Below are 19124 nucleotides of genomic sequence, written 5' to 3' on the forward strand. Positions count from 1 at the left end.
TTCAAATACTGAGCTGAGCTACCCATTTCAGAGCTGAGCTGCTTCCATTGCTAAGCCCAGTTTCCTCAGCAATAAAACTGAAGATATGATTACTCCCATGCAGGGGCATGGCCAAAGCCTGGTATACAGCAAGTGCTCAGAACATGCTATTTCTGGACCACTGGCTTTACTGTGCCTAGATCTCCCCAGTCACCAGCAGGCCCTGCCTTGTGTCTCAGACCTCCCTCCTCAAGACTTTACCCCTTCCTCTTTATTAAAGAAAAACCCTAGAAAGTTCTATAGCAGCAGGGCCTTAGGGAGTTAGTCTAAGGACAGATGCCCAGCAGAAAAAGAAGCATACTTCCCATTAGGTTATTACACTGATAATGATTATCATGTATTTACTGGCCTCCTGTTATATACTAAGTTCTTCCTCTGATAGAATCTTCAACCTTCCCTGCCCTGTTCTTCCAAAGGTAGAAATAATGGCCCTATCTTACAGATTAGGAAACTGAGGTTAGCAGCTGCAATAACCATGCCCTTAGCCACCTATCACACACGATATTGGTTGACCAAATGAGTGTGGAGTCACTGTGAAGTGAGGTTAGGCAACAGGAAAAGAAGAGCTGATCCCAGAGGTCCAAAGGCTGAAATTTGCTTCTGCTTCCTGACCATGAACCTGATCACAGAAAGAGTAGGACCTCTCTACCTGCATCAGATGGCGCTGGCCTGCTGGACTCCAACTGATGACCCAAGCCAATGAGGAGGGACATGGTCTGTCAGAGACCTGAGAAGACTTGGAAGTGATCCGCAAAGCCCAGGCCACCCATACACCTCAGGGACAGATGACCCAGTCCTAAGAATATCTGGCTGCTGCCCCTTCCCCTGCCTCTTACCAATCCATGGCAGCCAGACTTTTTTAAAGATGCAAATGATAATGCATTTCTCCCTCCCTCCCAGGAAAAGGGAGCTGCTGGAGTGCAAGGAATGTTCTCTCTCTGTGATGGTTCCCAGGTACACACATAGAAAATTGATCCACGGCACTGTTTGTAAGTTATACCTAATTACAATTTTAAAAGGGAATTCAACTTGCAAGAAGATAAGAGTAAGTGTCTTTCTTCCTATTCCTTGTGCTAAGGGCAACTAAAAGCCCTGGATGTCATGTATAAAACAAACATAAGAAGACTAAAAGGTGGAAAGAAGAAGGCAGAGTGGCTGGGACCCAGGACCCAAAGATAGACATGGTAGAGACTTCCTTAGGCTTCTTTTTATCTCATTATCCCAGACCAGGTTCAGCAACCAGGGACTATCAATGGGCACAGACAGGAATAATAATATTTTTTAAAAGCCCCTCTATAGCCCAAAGACCAGGAAAAGTATGACCCAACAAGCAGAAAAACTCTTTGAAAATAAATACCCTCTCCTAGTCAAATGCTGCAGGAAAGACTGCAGCCTCACCCTATCCATGCCACAGGCTGGGTAGGGAACCAGACCTTCCTCTCAGCAAGCAGGAACAAGGGATAACACCCCTCGCCCCTTGTTGGCTATCAGAAGAAGCCAAGTAGGGAGCAGAGACTTCCCTCCTAGAAATGACAAGTGGTCCCCGGAACTACAGTGTTGGAGGAGACTGTGGGGAGCTGAAATTCACAGACCGTCCAGCAGTACCAGGGAGCTCCCCATTGAGTATCAAAGGACTTCTGCCTGCCTTCCTCTGAGCCAAATACCAGTCCTTCTCCTGCCAGAGGGTGTCAGAGGAAAACAACCAAAATAGCTTTAAATAAGACCCAGTGTTTCCCAATATAACATAAAATGCCCAGGTTTCAATCAAAAAACACTCATCAAATCAAGAACCAGGTAGATCCCAAACTGAAAGACAAAGGACAAATCAATAGATAACCAACATTGAGAGAACAGATGTCAGATAATCATATAAAGATTTTAAAGCAGTCATGAAAAAATTCTTCAATGAGCAACTGCAAACACAGCTGAAACAAATGAAAATATAGAAATATAAAAAGCCTCAGCGCAAAAAAGAAAAAAAAAAGTACAGACACTATAAAGAAGAACCAGATGGGAATTTTAGAACTAAAAAATACTAAATGAATACCAAAATAAAAAGTCCAGTGGATGGGTTCAACAGTATAAAAAAAATAGACCACTACCAAAAATATAATTTGTAGGATTATAAAACTTTTGGAAAAAAGTTCAGGGCCCAGACTAGGCAAAAAGATTTTAGCACTATATAAAAAATACAATCTATAAAAGGAAAAATTCATAGATTATATTTAATCAAAATGAAATGTGTGCTGTATGAAAGATCAACCCCATTATGAAGATGAAAAGACAAGTCACGGAGTGAAAGAAAATACTTGAAAATCATTTGATAAAGGACTAGTATCTAAAATAAATCCCAGCCATACAAAAGCATGTAATGCTAGATCATGGGCAAAAGACAGGAATAGGTAATTCACTGAAGATATATAGATGACAAATAAGCATATGAGAAGATGTTCCACATCATTAGCCATTAGAAATTCAAATTAAAGTTACGATGAGACACCGTTATACACCAATGAGAATGGCTAATAAAAAAATGACAATACCAAATGCTGGTAAGGATGCAGAGCAATAGGAATGTTCACTCATTGCTGATTGGGAATGCAAAATGGTATAGCCACTTTGGAAGATTATGTGACAGTTTCTTACAAAACTAAACACACTCTTTCCATATGAGCTAACAATTGTGCTTCTTGGTATTTATGCAAATGAGTTGATAACATATGTTCACACAAAAACCTGTACATGGATATTTATAACAACTTTATTCACAATTACCAAAACTTGAAAGCAAACAAGATATATAGATGATTGGATAAACTGTGGTATGTACAGACAATGAAATATTACTCAGTGCTAAAAAGAAGTGGACTATCAAGTCATGAAAAGACATGGAGAAATCTTAAATGCATATTACTAAGTAAAAGAAGCCAATCTGAAGAGGTTACCTACTATATGACTCTAAATACATGACATTCTTAAAAAAAAAAGGCAAAACTATGGAGATTAAAAATACCAGTGCTTACTAGGAGGTAGAAAGGATGAATAGGTAGAGAGCAGAGGATTTTTAGAGCAGTATGATATGTTAATAGCACACATATGTTATTATATATTTTTCCAAACCCATAGAATGTACACCACCAAGAGTGAGCCCTCATGTAACCATGAACTCTGGGTGACAACCATGTGCCCATGTAGGTTCATTTATTGTAACAAATGTGCCATTGTGTTCATGTTGATAGTGGAGTAGGCTGTGCATGTAGGAAATCTCTGTACCTTCTGCTCCATTTTACTAGAACCTAAAACTGCACTGAAAATAGTCTTTTTTTTTAAAGGATTCATGATTGAACCATGCATTTACAAGGACTAGACTTTACAACATGTAAAGGACATCCAATACAGCCTTTAAAAAGGAGCAACTGAGAAATTAGAGTAACATGATAGCTAATTTTTTAAGTCAACGGAAGTCTTAGAATTTAAGGATGTGTTCTAGAAATTAGAATTTAAAAAGAGATGGGAAATGTCAGGGATAGGGGCAAGGGGATAATTTGAGAGACACAACATCTAACAAGTAAAATGATCATAACAAGAACAAAAAAAAAAAAATGAAGGGGAAGAAATAGCCAAAGAAAAAGTAATAGGGAAGAATTTTCCCAGAACTGAAGGGTACAAGTCTCCACTAAAAGGCCCACACAGTGAAATAGACAAGACCCAATCAAAGATTCATAGAACACCAGGACTGGAGACGACTGTGTTTTCAATACAGTAGCTTTGAATGCCTCCTTTCTCTCCAGCCATGTACATATATTAATTTGATTATTTTAAGAAAATCTATGTTTTCTTCTCAGTATGCAGCATCCACACTTCAAAGTAAAATCAAGCACCTAAATTATGTATTTCAACATAACCTTCATCCCAAAGGCCTTCAGGATCAAGTTCAAATATTTTAGCCTGGCAAATAACACTCTCCTCATCTCCAACCTGCCTTTTCTCTGGCCCACACGCTGAACCCTTGTCAGCTAACCTTGCTTCTAACTATTAAAAAAAAAAAAAAAGTGAGAAGAGATATCAACTCTCTCCTAATGTCCCTCAATTTAGAAAAGGGAAAACTCAGGACAGGAGAGTATTTTCCCCACCACAAAAATTCTGGGCCTGGCCCTGGACCGGGAGCTGACCATGACTATGAGCCTCTCTAGCTGCCATACTCCAAACTGTAACTCCCTATTTTAAAATTTTTTCAGTACTTATAAATTATCATTACTTATTCTTGTGTTTTCTTTCTAGCTCTAGGAGGGCCAAAGTGTGTATTTTATTCTCTATCGCCTATGTAGAGGTGAAAAAGTGCCTGGGCATCGAAGGTACTTGTTATGAGCTGAATTGACTCCCTCCAAATCCATGTTGTAGCTGTAACCCCCAGGACTGCAGAGGGATACTACATTTGGAGACAGAGCTTTTAAAAAGGAAATGAAGGTAAAATGAGGTCACCAGGATGGGCCCAAATCCAATCTGACCTGATATTCCACAGCACCCACTAGGCCCCAGGCCCCTGCTCTGCCGTCCTCCATCCCTCCAACTCAGGCAGCCCCAGCCTTCATGCCCCAATCTTTCAAATCGTCTCTTACTTTGCCACAGCTGCATCCTCCTGAAGGGGGCCCCTGGGTTTGGGCAGCTCAGCCAAAGACTTTCCTGGCAGACATTCTCATCTCTCTTGGAGCCCCCTTGTTTGGCCTGGGTTGGAGGGACACACCCTCTACCCTCCCCAAGTGCTCTCTGCTGGAGGAGGGCCTTTCCAAAGCTCCCCTCCTCAGGCTTTTCCACTCTGGGTAAACGTGAGCTGATCATCCAAGGAGGAGTTTGGCTGCCTACTAGCAAGACCTATGGGGGAGCTGTCAGCACCTGCAGACATGTGGGGATGTGCCCTTAGCTATTGTCTGAGACAACAGAAAAGTTCCATGCCACAGGCTGATTGTGCTTTGGAAGAAACCAAAGGGAGATCTTATGTCAATCGGGGTCCTTGAAGGAAACAGAAGATGAACTCAGCTGTTCTATTTTGTTTTTAAGAAAACGTAATGAAGGCACTGTTGACTTGGGTGTGGGCAACACAGGGTGTTGAAGCATCTTGGGACTAGCAAAAGTGAGACCATTACCATGCCAGAGTGGAGGGATCAGGGGAGGACACAGGATCACTAGAGCCAGTGAGGAGGGTTATGGCAGAGCTATAAGCAGGAGGTGGGATGGGTGTGGGGCCTGGGAGAACTGTTGCCAAAACTGCAGTGCCTGGTGGGGCAGGAGCCAGGGAGAAACACCCCAACCCCTCTCTTTTCCCATTTCTTGCCAACACTTCCCTTGGTCACATCCAGCTGGAAGCCAGGGGCCATGTGAACCCCAGTGGTACACTCCACACAGGGCACACTCCCCAGCAGAGTAGAGAGTGAACCCAGGAAGGCAAGAAACAACCAGCACAAGCCCAATCCAGGGACAAGAGCCATCCAACTTGAGCAGGTGTCCCACAAAAAAAAAAAAAAATTAGGGGCCATCAGAATATCCTAATCTGTCTGGCTTTGGCATTCTTATGTATAAATGACATAGCAAATATTATGGAGGGTAGTTAGTGAAGTCCTTTCTGTAAACCTTACATTCACTTCCCCCTCCTAATCTCACACTGATTTTCTGCATCAGAACGTGTGTGCTATACTCAGGGGGCCCCCTCTCCCTGGATCAATCCAGTTCCCTATAACAGTCAAATCAGAACTATTTGAGCAGTACCTGATTAAAAGACAATATAATGAGGTGTTAACACTCTATAGTGTGACACTACAGAGTGTCCCTCAAAGGCTTATGTGTTAAAGGTTTTGGCCACCAGCCTGTGGCACTATTGGGAGGTAGCAGAACCTTTAGGAGATGGGACCTGGTAGAAAAATTATAGGTCCCTGGGAATGTGTCCTAGTGGTGGATACTGGACCTCAGCCCCTTCCTGTCTCTCTCTCTCTTGGCTTCCCAGCTTCCATGAGGTAAATAATTTTTCTCCATCACGTGCAGACATTCCCATCTCTCTTGGAGCCCCCTTGTTTGGCCTGGGTTGGAGGGACACACCCTCTACCCTCCCCAAGTGCTTTCTGCTAGGATGAATGATGAGTCTTGCCACAGATCCCCCAAAGAAATGGGACCAAAGGACCAGAGACTTCTGAAACTATAAACCAATATAAACCTCCTATAAATTGATTTTTTCCAGTATTTTGTCACAGCAACAGAAATCTAACATAAAGCCCATGTTCTGGTTCGACGATGAAGCATCCCCCAAGCATCCTTGTGTTCATACAGAAAGTGAAATGATTAGATTATGAGAGCTGTAACCTAATCAGTAGATTGTTCCATTAGATGGATTAATAATTTGAAAGAACAAACTGGATGCTAACTACATATGTGTAGATGGGGTGTGGCTGGAGGAGGTAGGTCACTGGGGACATGCCCTTAGGGATTATACCTTGCCCCCCTTTTCTCTCTCCACTTCCTGTCCAGCCTCCAGGTCCTGACTGTCACCACCCATAGATCTAAGGGGTCTAGGAAGGAAGCCGTTGCCCACATTGAGTCTGGGGACTGTGGAGAAAGGTCACTCTCCAGGACCTGAGATCTCTGGCTGAGGAACAAGCCAGCTTGCTGGGACCCAAAAAGAGACAATGAATACATAACTTTACTTGCCTCCCTCCCTCCAAATCTTGCTGGGCCTTCTCATTGACCTGACCCAATCAGAAGCCAGAGGGCTGAGACCAGCCACCTGGGGCACAAAGCAGGATGGAGAAAGGTGGACAGGTGAATGAAAGCTGTCCAACTGCATCCCTAGCCAGGGTGGTGCACAAAACAACCCAAACAAGACCAAGGAGGTGGGTGTTTTCCTGTTCTGCAATCTGGCAGACTAACAAAGTTCTAGGCCTATCCGTGGAGCAGCATCACCCTAACACTGTCTCACCACCAAGGGGCTGCTTCCCAGAGCAAGTGCAAATCCAGTCCCAGTGCAAACTCCCAGCAAAGCTGCCCAACAAAGTCAGAGTGGGCATCTGTTGCCAGCAATGAAAGAATTCAGATTTAAACCTGTTATAAAACCTGAGAAAAAAATCTTCATGGGGCTAGCCGTGTTGCTCAGTGGTAGAGTATGTACTTAGCATGCTTGAGACCCAGGGTCCAATCCCCAGCAACAAAAAACAAAATAATTTCATGCATGAGTTGGAGTCTTTCACACACAAAAATAACAATAATAAAAATGATGATAATCATGGGCAGAGCCAACCAATTGTCAGGAAAACTACGAACCAAGCTCAGGCAAGATTTTACAATCTGAGCCCCAAGCCAGGATCACTTAGTGGTACATAGGCAAAGCCACTACCAATCAACCAGAGACCCTAAGATCCAGGCCACTGGGATCTCCACCACAAGAATAGATTTTTTTCCTAATTCTGCTTCTCAAATCATCATCGCCCAAAATGAAGTCCAGGGCAGCGACTTCTCTGGCTATACCAAGGTCATCTGCCTTATGGGGAACTGCAAGAACACCTGGGGAAGTGAGCATCAGCATTCTAATTAGGAGGGGAGCCCCCCAAACCTGGGAGCTTTGCCATGCTGAGTAGCCAACAAGTAATGTCTTGTAATTCACGTGACCTTTTCAATATGCTCAAGTATGTGATTTTAAACAGTATCTTCAAAGCAGGATTACTGGCTCTTGTGTACTGCCAAATTTCTTTCCCCAAAAAGTTAAATTAGTTACAACCAACAAAGGGTCTGCTTTTCCATGTGTGCAAATATTACCGCTGAAAAGTTTTAAACTATTCTAATAGGTGAATATGATGGATAACTCACAGCTTAATTCTCGTGCTCTCTCTCTTATTTTCCCCGTGCTTTTTACTTTATTGTATTCTCCAAAATTCTCTCATATTTGACTTTGGACACATTTTATTATGTTTTGATAACTGAGGGTTTTTTTCATTATTTTTCTTTTTGTAGTCTTGTACTAAAATTAGCTGGTATTTGCTGAAAGAAGAGATTAGGATTAGCTGTAGTTGCGTTACAAGAAAAAAAAAATCAGAAGCTTAAACTAGATGGAAGTTTTTTTCTCTTCCACATAAGAGAGGCCTAGAGAAGGGTAGCCCAGGGCTGGTCTTGGAGCAACTTCACAAATTCAGGAGGGACCCAGCTCCTCCCTGATCACTTCTGTCATCCTGATGAGAACTCAGCTCCACTGTCCAAGGTGGCAGCCAAAGCTGTGGGACAGGGGGGAGGAAGAAGAGGGGCTAGCCACCTACCTTTACAACACTTCAGTTTGCATCTTATTGGCCCAAACTGAGAAGTGTGACCTCATCTAGCCACAGGGGAGGCTAGACAATGAGCCAGATAAAAATCAGGATCTTATTCTTTAGGACTAAGAGAAGAAAGACATTCATAGGAGAACAATATGATGTTTATAATGATGACAGTGATTAGCTAATCTTTTCTAAATAATTACTATAGTAGGTTAAATACTGTGGGAGGCCATTGATTCAAATGAAGCTCCTACACTAAGCTTAACAGACCAAATCAATATGGAGTTCAACCACAATATCTGAGCCTTAGTTAATTGCAAGAGGCTCTGTAACCAATTAACCAATTGAGCTGTAACCAATTAAGCTGTCTCTACACCACACTTTTGTTTCCTATAAATGTTGTCAGAGTATGTTATTGGAGGGAGTTTTCTGAATCTGCCTTGGTTCTGGGAACTGCCCAATTCACAAATCATTTTTGTTTTGTGTTGCTTTGTTCTCTTTCATTTCTAATTGCTCAAATAAACTCTGTTGAGTTTAATTAGTTTAAGATTTTTCCTCTTGACAAGTAATTGTGGGCACTGTTCTTGGCACCTGACATGTATTATGTAATCCCTACCACACCCCTGAGAGATAGATACTATTACACTATCATTGCACAGAGAAGAAGGCAGGGCACAGAGAGGCTAGGTAACTTGTCCAAGGCTACCCCTAACAGGTGGCAGAACCTGGATTTGAACACAGGTAGCCTGGCTCTAGAATCCCTAGGTCAAGACACAATAGTGAGCAGAGGTATCTTCTACCAACAATCAGAGAATCAAGTTAATGAGGCCAACTGAGGTTCTTCTAAGTGGCTTAGATTATCTACTAACTCAGGGGAGGAGACCTAAGTCAGAGCTACTGTCTCACTTTGCTCTGAATATTTCATGTGTGCATACATTCAACTAATTTTTTTCATGATACATATTATACTTGCAATCCACTATCTGAAGCCTGTGTTTGCTACTGGCTGGGGAGGCAGAAGCTGTATCCCCCAACAGTGGTTACAAAGCACAGCACAGTAGATGCTCAAAAAATACTTGTTCTGAGTGAATTGGCATCAGCCCTACTCTGAGCCAGGCTCTAGGATGGGTGCTGGGCATGCAGATATGAGAAACACAGATCTTGCCCATGGCTTCTCATGGAGAAGAAATGGAGACAGGCGGGCACAGGAACAGTGTAGGCAAAGACACAGGGACCTGATGGTGAGGATTTGGGTGTGACCCGTGTTGTTTAGTTGTCAGAAGCAATAAGCGATAAGATCCTGAAGTCCTGAAGGGAGGCCTGCTGTAGGCCAGAGCCAGACTGGACATTCCTTTCAAGCCCAAGGTAAAAAATTTAGCCTCCGTTCTGGGGCAACAGGGAGCCACTGAAGGCTTAAGCAGAGGAACACGGAGCAGCCATCTAGGGCAACTCTTCTGGTGTGCGGAGGAGGGAAGGAGAACAAAAAAGAAAAAGCACAGAGATCTGTAAAGAAGCTAGAGCAATCAGCAGCCCTGTGGAGAGGAGGGAATGGGAGACAAGGATGGTTGGGAGGCAGAAAGAGATGGAGATTTGATGAAAGGCAAGAAAGAATAGGTGGGCTCTCGGGGTGGAAGAAATAGGAAACTGGTTAAGAGGGGCCTGGGAGCAAGGCTGAGGTGGGTGGGTACCAAAGTGAGGGTTTGGAAAAAGGAAGGAGGGGTGGGGCTAAGAGAAACAACAGTGGCCCAGATGGGAACTGTGGAAGGGGAAAGGAGGGGGCCCAAGTGGCCAGAGCAGGGGAGTGGGGCTGAAGAGGGGCCCTGGCTCCAGCTGGCGCAGACAGAGCATTTGGCCGCCTGCAACCTTGTGCTCATGGCTTAGAAATGTCCCAGTCCTGCCAGGAGACGGCCTGGCCCCTGCTACCCCTGTCCCCCACCAGCCCACGCAGACTCCCACATCAGGAGCCCTCAAGCTCTCCCACCCCCAGTCTTCTGCTCTCCTAGAGTGGGCCCCTCCTGGAACCCAGGCACACCTACACCCCCAACCTCCCCGCTCAGTCCTCCCCCTGAATGGCTGATGAAACAGCCCAGGACAGGAGGGAGAGAATAAACAGACATCTGCAGGGGGCGGCTGTCAGGAAGCGGGGTGGACTGAGGCAGGCTGGGGCCAGCTGGGGGTGCCAGGGGCCCACAGGTCCAGCCGGCCGTTGGCGGCGTGGGATCCAGGCAGCAGTCTGAGCCCGAGCCAGGAGGGAGTTGACTGTCTGGTCTGCAGTGCTCTGCCGACAGGCCTAATGAGACCCAGGTGGTCCCCTGGCCCCTGGTAGTGTAAGCTGATGCTGGTCGTGTGTGGAGGGGGGGTGGTTCTGCAGCTCCAGGAGGCGGGGCTGGGGCGGCTGGCCAGGGGCCCAGCACATAACTGGAGGCAGCTAACAGTCTGGGACGCAGACACCAGCAGCTCTGAGCTGAACTGACAGCATGAAGGTACTGGGACCAGGGTGGGGGGTTCGTGGCATCAGAGGGCCCAAAGCCACTTGGCCACTTGTGGGGAGAAGTCATTTGCCAGAGAGGGGACTGTGAAAGCAGAGGGGAATCTCTGGCAAGAAATTCTTTAAGCTTAAAGGGTAGACAGCCTTTCCTGAGAGTAGGGTTGCTGGGGAAGACAAAGAGGGACCAAAGGACAAGAAAAGGTTTCAGGCAAGGAGTGGCATGTGTAACGGTGCAAATGTAAAGAGAACAGAGGGTGCCTGGGACTGGGGCCAGGGCTGAGCTGACTCTGTTTCCTGCCACCAGGCCCTCCTGGCCCTGCTGCCGCTGCTGCTGCTCTCCACACCTCCCTGCGCCCCCCAGGCCTCTGGGATCCGGGGAGATGGTAAGCAGCCCCCCCAGTCACAGATGCAGCACCGTGACCCATAGGCTGGGCTAGAAGAGGCTGTTCGGAAAGCCAGGCCTCAGCGCTGAGGCCCAGCTCTGCAAAGTTGTTTCCTTCTCCACAAAGTTGGGCAGGTGGATGAAATGATCTTTAGGCAGTCCTCCTCAAATAAATCTCATGATTTCCCACAACAAAGCCCTCTGGCCCCAGGGACTGGGACAAGCCGTGGGTGCTACGGTATTCTCTCTGCTGTAAGCCTCTCTTCACGGTTCCCATACTCTTACTCCTAGCTCTGGAGAAGTCTTGCCTTCAGCAGCCCCTGGACTGCGATGACATCTATGCCCAGGGCTACCAGACAGATGGTGTGTACCTCATCTACCCCTCAGGCCCCAGCGTGCCCGTGCCTGTCTTCTGTGACATGACCACTGAGGGTGGCAAGTGGACGGTGAGTCGGTGGTCCCAGTTGTGGGAGCCTCAGTTTCTTCATTGTTAAAAATGGGGATGATGATACCCAAGGCACAGTTTGTGAGTAGCTGTCACTAATTGCTTAAGATACACTAACACATGTGACCATCACAATAGTCCTGGTAGTTGCTTTTCTAGATGAGGAACTAAAGCCCAGAGGTGAAGTTACTTGCCCTAGATCATGAAGCCAATACCAGATCTCACACCCAGGCACTTGAATTCTAGAATACCCCCCTTTATTTATTTAGGCAATGCTGGGGATTAAACCCACACATCCCATGCTAGGCAAGAGCTCGACCACTGAGCTACACCCCCAGCCCTGATCACCTTTCCTGACTCTCAGGAGACTGCATGAAGGGCCCAAGTAGGTGCCAGTCAGTGCACAGCCGTCCCTCAAAGAGGAGCCTGGTGGCAGTGTGCACCTTGTTTTAACAATCTTTCCAACTCTCAGTCCTTTAATGAACTAGTCTCACATGGCAGGGTCCATGCCTGGGTGGGCAGGGTAGGTCAAGGCCCCCACCCACTGGACCTTCAAATCATTCCCCTTCCCTGTCCTCTCGACTCCAGGTTTTCCAGAAGAGATTCAATGGCTCAGTGAGTTTCTTCCGGGGCTGGAATGACTACAAGTTGGGCTTTGGCCGTGCAGACGGGGAGTACTGGCTGGGTAAGGCCTGGGCCTTGTGGGAGGGGGGACTGCTCCAAAGTCACGTCCTTGCTAACCAGCTCCCTTTCCCCACAGGGCTGCAGAACATGCACCTCCTGACCCTGAAGCAGAAGTATGAGCTGCGGGTAGACCTAGAGGACTTCGAGAATAACACAGCCTATGCCAAATATGTCGACTTCTCCATCTCCCCGAATGCCGTCAGCGCTGAGGAGGATGGCTACACCCTCTATGTGTCGGGCTTTGAGGATGGTGGTGCAGGTATTCCCTTCTGAAAGCTTTAGCAAGGACTGTTGGGGGAGAGGGCTGGGCCGGCCCCCTCCAGGGCCCTCCTTCAGCCCTCCTGGGCTTGGAAGAGCCACAGCAGGCTCCAAGCCAACTCCAGCCAGTGTGTGCTTCAGCCACCCTGGCCCTGCTCCAGGCAACCCTGTGGAGGAGCAGCTGTTTCTCTGTGCTGCAGAGGCCCATCTACCCAACATGTGGCTCAGAGAGGGTGCCCCTGTCCCACCATAATGCCACGTATGTCCCTCACTGTTGTCACCCTCTCCCTGCTAGCACAGAGCTCAGCTCCCTGCCTCAGCAGTCCCGTCCTTCCTCCTCTCTGCCAGGTGACTCCCTGTCCTACCACAGCGGCCAGAAGTTCTCCACCTTCGACCGGGACCAGGATCTCTTTGTGCAGAACTGTGCAGCCCTGTCCTCAGGAGCCTTCTGGTTCCGCAGCTGCCACTTTGCCAACCTCAATGGCTTCTACCTGGGTGGCTCCCACCTTTCCTATGCCAATGGCATCAACTGGGCCCAGTGGAAGGGCTTCTACTACTCCCTCAAGCGCACCGAGATGAAAATCCGCAGGACCTGAGGGGCTGGCCCCCTCAGGCTCCATTCTTCCCCAGCAACCCCCATCACTATGAATACTCTCTCTGACCTCTGATGCCCTGGGACTCCTATGTTGCTTCTGCTGCTCCCTGAGCACCAGCTTCTCAAGAGGCCTTCTGACTCTCAGCCATGGCTGATCCCTATCACACACCCCGAGGCAAACATTTCTAAGCCAGGCCCTAGGAGCTCCCTTCTACCTGCAGCTAGCTACCAGCAGCACCCAGCCCTTTTCTGAGGTACAGTCACCCAGCCTGGACCTGGCTAGCCTCCATGAGACTGAGCTGACTCCACCTTGTCCCAATAGCTGAGAGCCAGGAGCCACCTCCCAGGAATGCACTTGTGTGTCCCACTTTAGCCAGCTTCTTTACTGCGGGCCCCTGTGTCTGGGAATACTCTAGACCAAGCAGTGTAATCTGACCACCCCTGGGTGTATGCCAGGCCATTCATGCATGACCACTGGCACCCCCTCTGGCTATTTGCAGAGTACCTTCCATCCTTGGCCTCCCTCTCACCAACATTCTCCCCTGTGGTGAACACCATGGACCTCACAACCATACTGCTTCTACCACCTGCCTGTCCCAGCCCCTGCAAAGCTCAATGACAAAACAGTATTCACCACAGGTACTGTACGTCACCCTGAAGTAGACATGGGCAAGGTAGGCATGGAAATGGGGTCCCCCAACTGCCCCTAGGGATTGAGGTTTGGCCACGTGAGAACACAGAGAACAATCTTTGGGGCTGAAAGTGGGCAGGGCAGGCAAGGCTCAGTCATGGACCTAAACAAATTGGCTTTGTGCACAAAAAATATTGCTTGGGTCCCCAACTGGCTCCTCCTTATACCCCTATTGGTGGTATACTGTCCCCATCTCCAAAAATGACACTTGGAGTCAGGCATTAAAAGGAACCTTGTATTTCACAGGCCTCATTTTGATGTCAAAAAGACTGTGTAATAATATTACAATAATAAAAATACAATACTGAAAAGGATTGCTGGGTGGAGTAGGGGTCTCCCAATCCTGTCATGGCTCGGTGGTGGCTCAGGTGGCTGCTTAAGGCTGAAGGGTGGGTCTGAGATGAACCTACAAAATAATCCAAGCTGAGCCTCACCTGCTCCCATGGGCCCTGGAGCTGGGTCCTGGAGCTGGGGGCAAGGCAAAGGCTGTGGGCCTTAGGGCTCCTGGAGGTCAGGCAGATCAGCCAGAAGCATCGGGGAGTCCATCTGAATTTCACGCTGCAGGGACTCGATATCAGCAGGGTTCATGCCATGGCCCTCAAGCCAGTCAGCAAGGAGAGAAGCTGAGAGGGAGGCAGAGTCTGCCTGGCTACAGGGAAAGGGAATCAGGGATGGAAAAGAGAGAGGTTACAGCTAGCCTCAGCCAGCTTTGCACCCATCCCCATCCCATAGGTGAATTCTTCCACACCAGGAGCCCCTCCCCACCGCCCCATTCCAAGAGCTGGATCCAGCCATCTTACCCATCCTGTGGCCCATCAGCCACGCCCATGTCGAAAGATTGGTTTAAGAATTCCTCCAGGTCAAAGCCAACACCATAGCCAGCCCCACTGCCCTTTGGAGTGCCTGAGAACACGGGGGGCAGGGGGTCCTCCACCTGTGGGGGATGTTGGCAGGTTACAAACTAGCAAGGGCAGACTGAGGTGTGCAGGGCACCCTGTCCTGAGGCTGCTGACCACCCTGTTTGGGTATCCCAGTCTCAGTAATCACCAAGTACCAGCTAAGGCCCATCTCAAGACCAGGCACTTTCCAGAAAGTATCTTGTCTCCCAACAACCTCTTCATTGGTATTGTTCCTTCTTCTAGCAAGAGGACAAGTGCAGAGACATAAAAACCCCTTGTTGCTCAGTTTTCATGGAGCAAGGACAACTTCCTGAACCCATTTTCCCTGGGCCCAGATCCAGGTGTCCCCAAGGCTTGGGTCTTTCCTCTCACCTGGGACTTAGACAGCTGCTGGGTCACCAAGTTGACATCGGGTGATTCTGATGTAGAAGGCTGAGGTCCCCCCCCAGGGTCTAGAGGTGGTGGGCCAGATGAGAAGTAAGGCAGAACTCCTGGAGCACTGGAGCCAGGCAACCCAGGGGGTGGCACAAGTGACTGGGGGGCCAGAAGGCTACTGGAGGTGGCAGTCTGGAGTGCAGCAGGAATAGGTATGGGTCCTGGAGGGCCAGCAGGGTGGGAAGCAGGACAAGGAGGTGGGCAGGGAGGCTGGGGTGCAGGACCTGTGGTGGAGCCTGCAGGTTGTGGAGGAGGACCCGTGGGCTGGGCTATGGGACCAGGGGGTGGACTGGTGGGCTGGGCTGGGGATAGCCTTGTTGCTGGGGCTGGGGCTGGGGCTGGGGCTGGGGCTGGAGCTGGGGCTGGGGCTGGGGCTGGGGCTGGAGCAGGGGGCTGGGCCATGCGAGTCCAGCGCTCTAGCAGGCTTCGATCATTGTCACTAAGCACTAGTCCAGCCAGGGGGTCAGTGGAAGGGCCCCCCGAGGTCCCAGCCCCCCGCTCCTTTCGCTCCCGCTCTTGCCGCCGCTTTTCCCGCTCCTTGGCTCTCTCTTGCCGCCTCCGCCGCTTCTCCTCACGTTCTCGTTGTCGCTCCTGGGCCGTCACTGGCTTCCTTGGCTCAGGAGCCTCCAAGGGTGCACTAGGGCCATCTACAGGGAAGTTGAACAGGTAAGAGGTAAGAGCCTGTAGCCATGTTCAAGCCAGAGCCCCCCACTAGCACCTCACTCCCCAGCCAGTCACTATACCCATAAGGTACCTTTCAGCCGGCTCCGCAAGGACTTGAGCAGGGCAGCTTTGAGGGCTGCCTTGGTATTGTCTGAGATGGCACCCTCTTTCTTCGGTGGGGCAGGTTCACTGGCTGGTGGAGGTGGCTGCAGGGTCAGATCAATGGTATCAGGTGCAGGGCCAGGGCATGGTGGTGGGGCTGGTGGGGGTGACTCCATGGCACAGTCCCCACTGGGAGCCCAGGGACTGGGCATCTCAACATCTGGACAGCCAGGCTCACTGGCCACAGGCTGCAAGGAAGGCTGGAAGCGGATCTGTTGGCGGATGCCTTCCCTTCGTGTGTGGAAGTCCTCAATCTCTGCCACAATGGCCTCCTTAATGCGTTCCCGGGTAAGGGCTTCACGGTCAAAGGCAAAGTCAAAGGGTGGGGCACAATCAGGCTCATCATCAGGGTCATGGTACTTGGCCAGGAAAGGATGGCGAAGAGCAGCAGCTGCTGAGATGCGGGCACTGGGTTCAAAACGCAGCATGCGACCCAGCAGTGAAAGAGCCTGGCGGTCAGCACCTGGGTACACTGTCTCCCAAGGCACAGGCTGGCGTGGTGGCAGGCTCTGGATATAGGCCCGCACCCTTTCAGCCCCGACAGCTTGAATCACAGTTGGCGATGGGGTACCCAACACCATCATAATCAGTTGAAGCTGGTGCACATAGTTTTTGCCTGGGAAGAGCTGGCGCCGGGCAAGCATCTCGCCAAAGATACAGCCCACAGACCAGAGGTCGATAGCCTGTGTGTACTCATGCAGGGACAGCATGAGCTCAGGGGCCCGGTACCAGCGAGTAGCCACATACTCGGTCATGAAGTATTGGTGTTCAGCAGGGGAGGTACACAGGCCACGGGCCATACCAAAGTCACCAATCTTTAGTTCACAGTTCTCATTCACCAACAGGTTAGAGGGCTTGAGGTCACGGTGGATGACCTGAGCCGAGTGCATGTACTTGAGGCCCCGCAGCAGCTGGTACAGGAAGTAGCGCACATGCTCCAGTGTGAGTGGCTGTGAGGAGTGGATAATCTGGTGCAGGTCGCTCTCCATCAGGTCCAGGACTACATAGCTGAAAAGGAAAAGGTGAAAGAGGCATGTCCTAGCCTACCCACACCATAGGGACAAGCCCCATCCTCACTAGCCCCTCCTGACTCTAGACAGACCATGTTACCCTGGGACCCCAAAGAGCTGACAGCATGGTAAAGAAGCAGCAGCACACCAGATTCTAGATTGCTCTACAACTTTTCCATGAACTTGGTTAAATCACTTTTCTCCCCAGATCTTCTAGTTTCCCCATAAAAGATGGGGTTCAACTATATCAGGGCTGGTGAGTAGGTTTAGTTTTGGAGAAAACCCCATTGTTTGGTAGTGGCTGCTTGAAGTACTATGTTGAAAATTGTGAAGATTTGTCCATTTTCTGTAAGAAAGTATTCTGTGATCAATCTGCTATAGGGGTAGGAAGATGCAGTAGTAGTATGAACATCTTATGTCTGCCCTCCTATATAGTCTATAAAACTGTAACATTTGTACTCTTCTTGAAGAGTAACAGCAGTCCCTCAATATACACTAAAGGAGCACTGGTCCTGGAACCATGGGAATTTTCTAGCCTGTCCTTCCAGAATTTTAGCAATAAGGTCCCTGCCTTCTGAAACAGTCCCAATTATGCCTCCCTTTCCTATCCCACTCCTTACACAGATTTGAATTCTCCATAGGGTACAGTGGGCCTCAGGATGTCCTTGATAGCAATGATATTGTCATGTTTGAAGTGTTTGAGGATCTTCAGCTCCCTGAGGGTCCGTTTGGCGTTGGTTACCACATCAAAAGCATTCGGGATCTTCTTGATGGCCACCTGCTGGCCTGGAGAGCAGGGAAAAGGCAGATACCAGAGGGTACCTTGGAGGAACTGCAGACCCCTCTCAACACCACCCTTCTAGGATGCAAATAACAACAGCTATCATATACTGAGTTCCTGCCATATGCAATGAACTTGCTAAGTACTTTACATTATCAAATTTTACCTTCACAACTATCTTACGAGGCATGAACTAATAGCTCAAAGTTACAGATGAGAAAACTTGGCCCAGTAACTTGTAGATTGCACAGTTAGTTGGTGGGAGTGCTAGCTCTAATGCCTGGGCTCATTATCTCTCTCTACACTTTCTCTCCATGTCAGATCTCACCATTCCCACCATGCAATTTCTTGTTCTGGAACACAGCTCTCTTTTTGACACCAAGGAACAAGCTCTCCATCTTGACCTAACCGGACTATCATTTTTCTCAGGAGAAATGGGCTGAAAGTATAGCAAAACCAGAGTTCCTGAAAATGGTGCCTAACTGGGATCCTGGCACCTAGTCAGTAAGTGCTGAATTGAACAAAAATTCACAGCCCAGCTTTCCTTCCTGGATGGCTGAGATCGGGCAGGTTTCTCACCACTTCTGGGAACCAGTTTCCACATCTGTGAGAGGCTCAGGAAGCTCACCCGTGAGGCGGCGGCGAGCAGAGGACACCACCCCATAGGCTCCATTGCCTATGGTCTCGATGATCTCGTACTCATCCCCCACGTCAAAGGTCACATCAAAGGAGCGGGCTTTGAGCAGAGCTAGGTTCTTGGCCGCAACAGAGGCAGAGGTATGGACGGGTTCTGCCTTCACCGGCCCGGGGGGCTCCCCAGAGCCGTCCTCGCCGTCTTCCTCCTTTAGGGGCTCGGCCATGATGCCTATATGGAGACGCCTGGTGAGGAGAGGTCCGCCCCCCGTCGGCCTCAGTTTCCCCTCTGTGAGCTGGGAAGCAGAACCGGAGAATCTCTAAGTTCCCCAAACCGAGCACGGGGGCAAAGGGGGCAAAAGAGAGAGGCTGGCAAGTAGCAAGCATCCTGCAGCAGGAGTTGGAACCCCGAAGCCCAGAGGCCAGGTCGGGGTCCGAGTTGGGGGAGGGTGCGGTACGGTCCAGGAAGAAAGGGAGGGGCGGGGCACTCGGGTTTCCTCGGGGCCAGACTCACCCAATGGCGCCTCACCCTCACGCCTCCTCAGGACTTAGACTTATGGAGGTCCCGGGGCTCGCCAACCTCCCTTCCCCAGCGGAGGAGGTCTCCACGACTCGCTCGCTTACTTGTTCAAAGGCCGCCACCACCACCCCAGCGTCGTCCGCTGCCCAGC

At 49.2% G+C, this 19124-nt stretch overlaps 2 protein-coding genes across 6 annotated transcripts; one reads left to right on the forward strand and one right to left on the reverse strand.

The window, feature by feature from the left end:
• Nucleotides 1-10735: 10735 nt before the first annotated feature.
• Mfap4 (microfibril associated protein 4) lies at nucleotides 10736-14057 on the forward strand. 2 transcript variants are annotated; one of them, XM_026380337.2, is made up of 6 exons: nucleotides 10736-10810; nucleotides 11120-11198; nucleotides 11489-11643; nucleotides 12231-12327; nucleotides 12403-12585; nucleotides 12933-14057. In XM_026380337.2, exons 1-6 carry the CDS (start codon nucleotides 10805-10807, stop codon nucleotides 13178-13180), a joined length of 768 nt encoding a protein of 255 aa, XP_026236122.2. In that variant the 5' UTR covers nucleotides 10736-10804; the 3' UTR covers nucleotides 13181-14057. The 2 variants fall into 2 exon arrangements, with proteins under 2 accessions (XP_026236122.2, XP_026236121.2); XM_026380336.2 differs by having other exon boundaries at nucleotides 12231-12585.
• Nucleotides 14058-14137: 80 nt separating this feature from the next.
• Mapk7 (mitogen-activated protein kinase 7) lies at nucleotides 14138-19119 on the reverse strand. 4 transcript variants are annotated; one of them, XM_026380333.2, is made up of 7 exons: nucleotides 18983-19119; nucleotides 18449-18685; nucleotides 17660-17825; nucleotides 15959-17037; nucleotides 15142-15851; nucleotides 14671-14804; nucleotides 14138-14519 (listed from the first exon to the last, which is right to left on the reverse strand). In XM_026380333.2, exons 2-7 carry the CDS (start codon nucleotides 18678-18680, stop codon nucleotides 14366-14368), a joined length of 2475 nt encoding a protein of 824 aa, XP_026236118.2. In that variant the 5' UTR covers nucleotides 18681-18685; nucleotides 18983-19119; the 3' UTR covers nucleotides 14138-14365. The 4 variants fall into 4 exon arrangements, with proteins under 4 accessions (XP_026236118.2, XP_026236117.2, XP_026236116.2 ...); XM_026380332.2 differs by having other exon boundaries at nucleotides 18968-19119; XM_026380331.2 differs by having other exon boundaries at nucleotides 18449-18749; nucleotides 18968-19119.
• Nucleotides 19120-19124: the final 5 nt, after the last annotated feature.

The sequence above is a fragment of the Urocitellus parryii genome, chromosome 7 (assembly GCF_045843805.1).
Source record: "Urocitellus parryii isolate mUroPar1 chromosome 7, mUroPar1.hap1, whole genome shotgun sequence".
NCBI classification, from domain to species: Eukaryota; Metazoa; Chordata; class Mammalia; order Rodentia; family Sciuridae; genus Urocitellus; species Urocitellus parryii.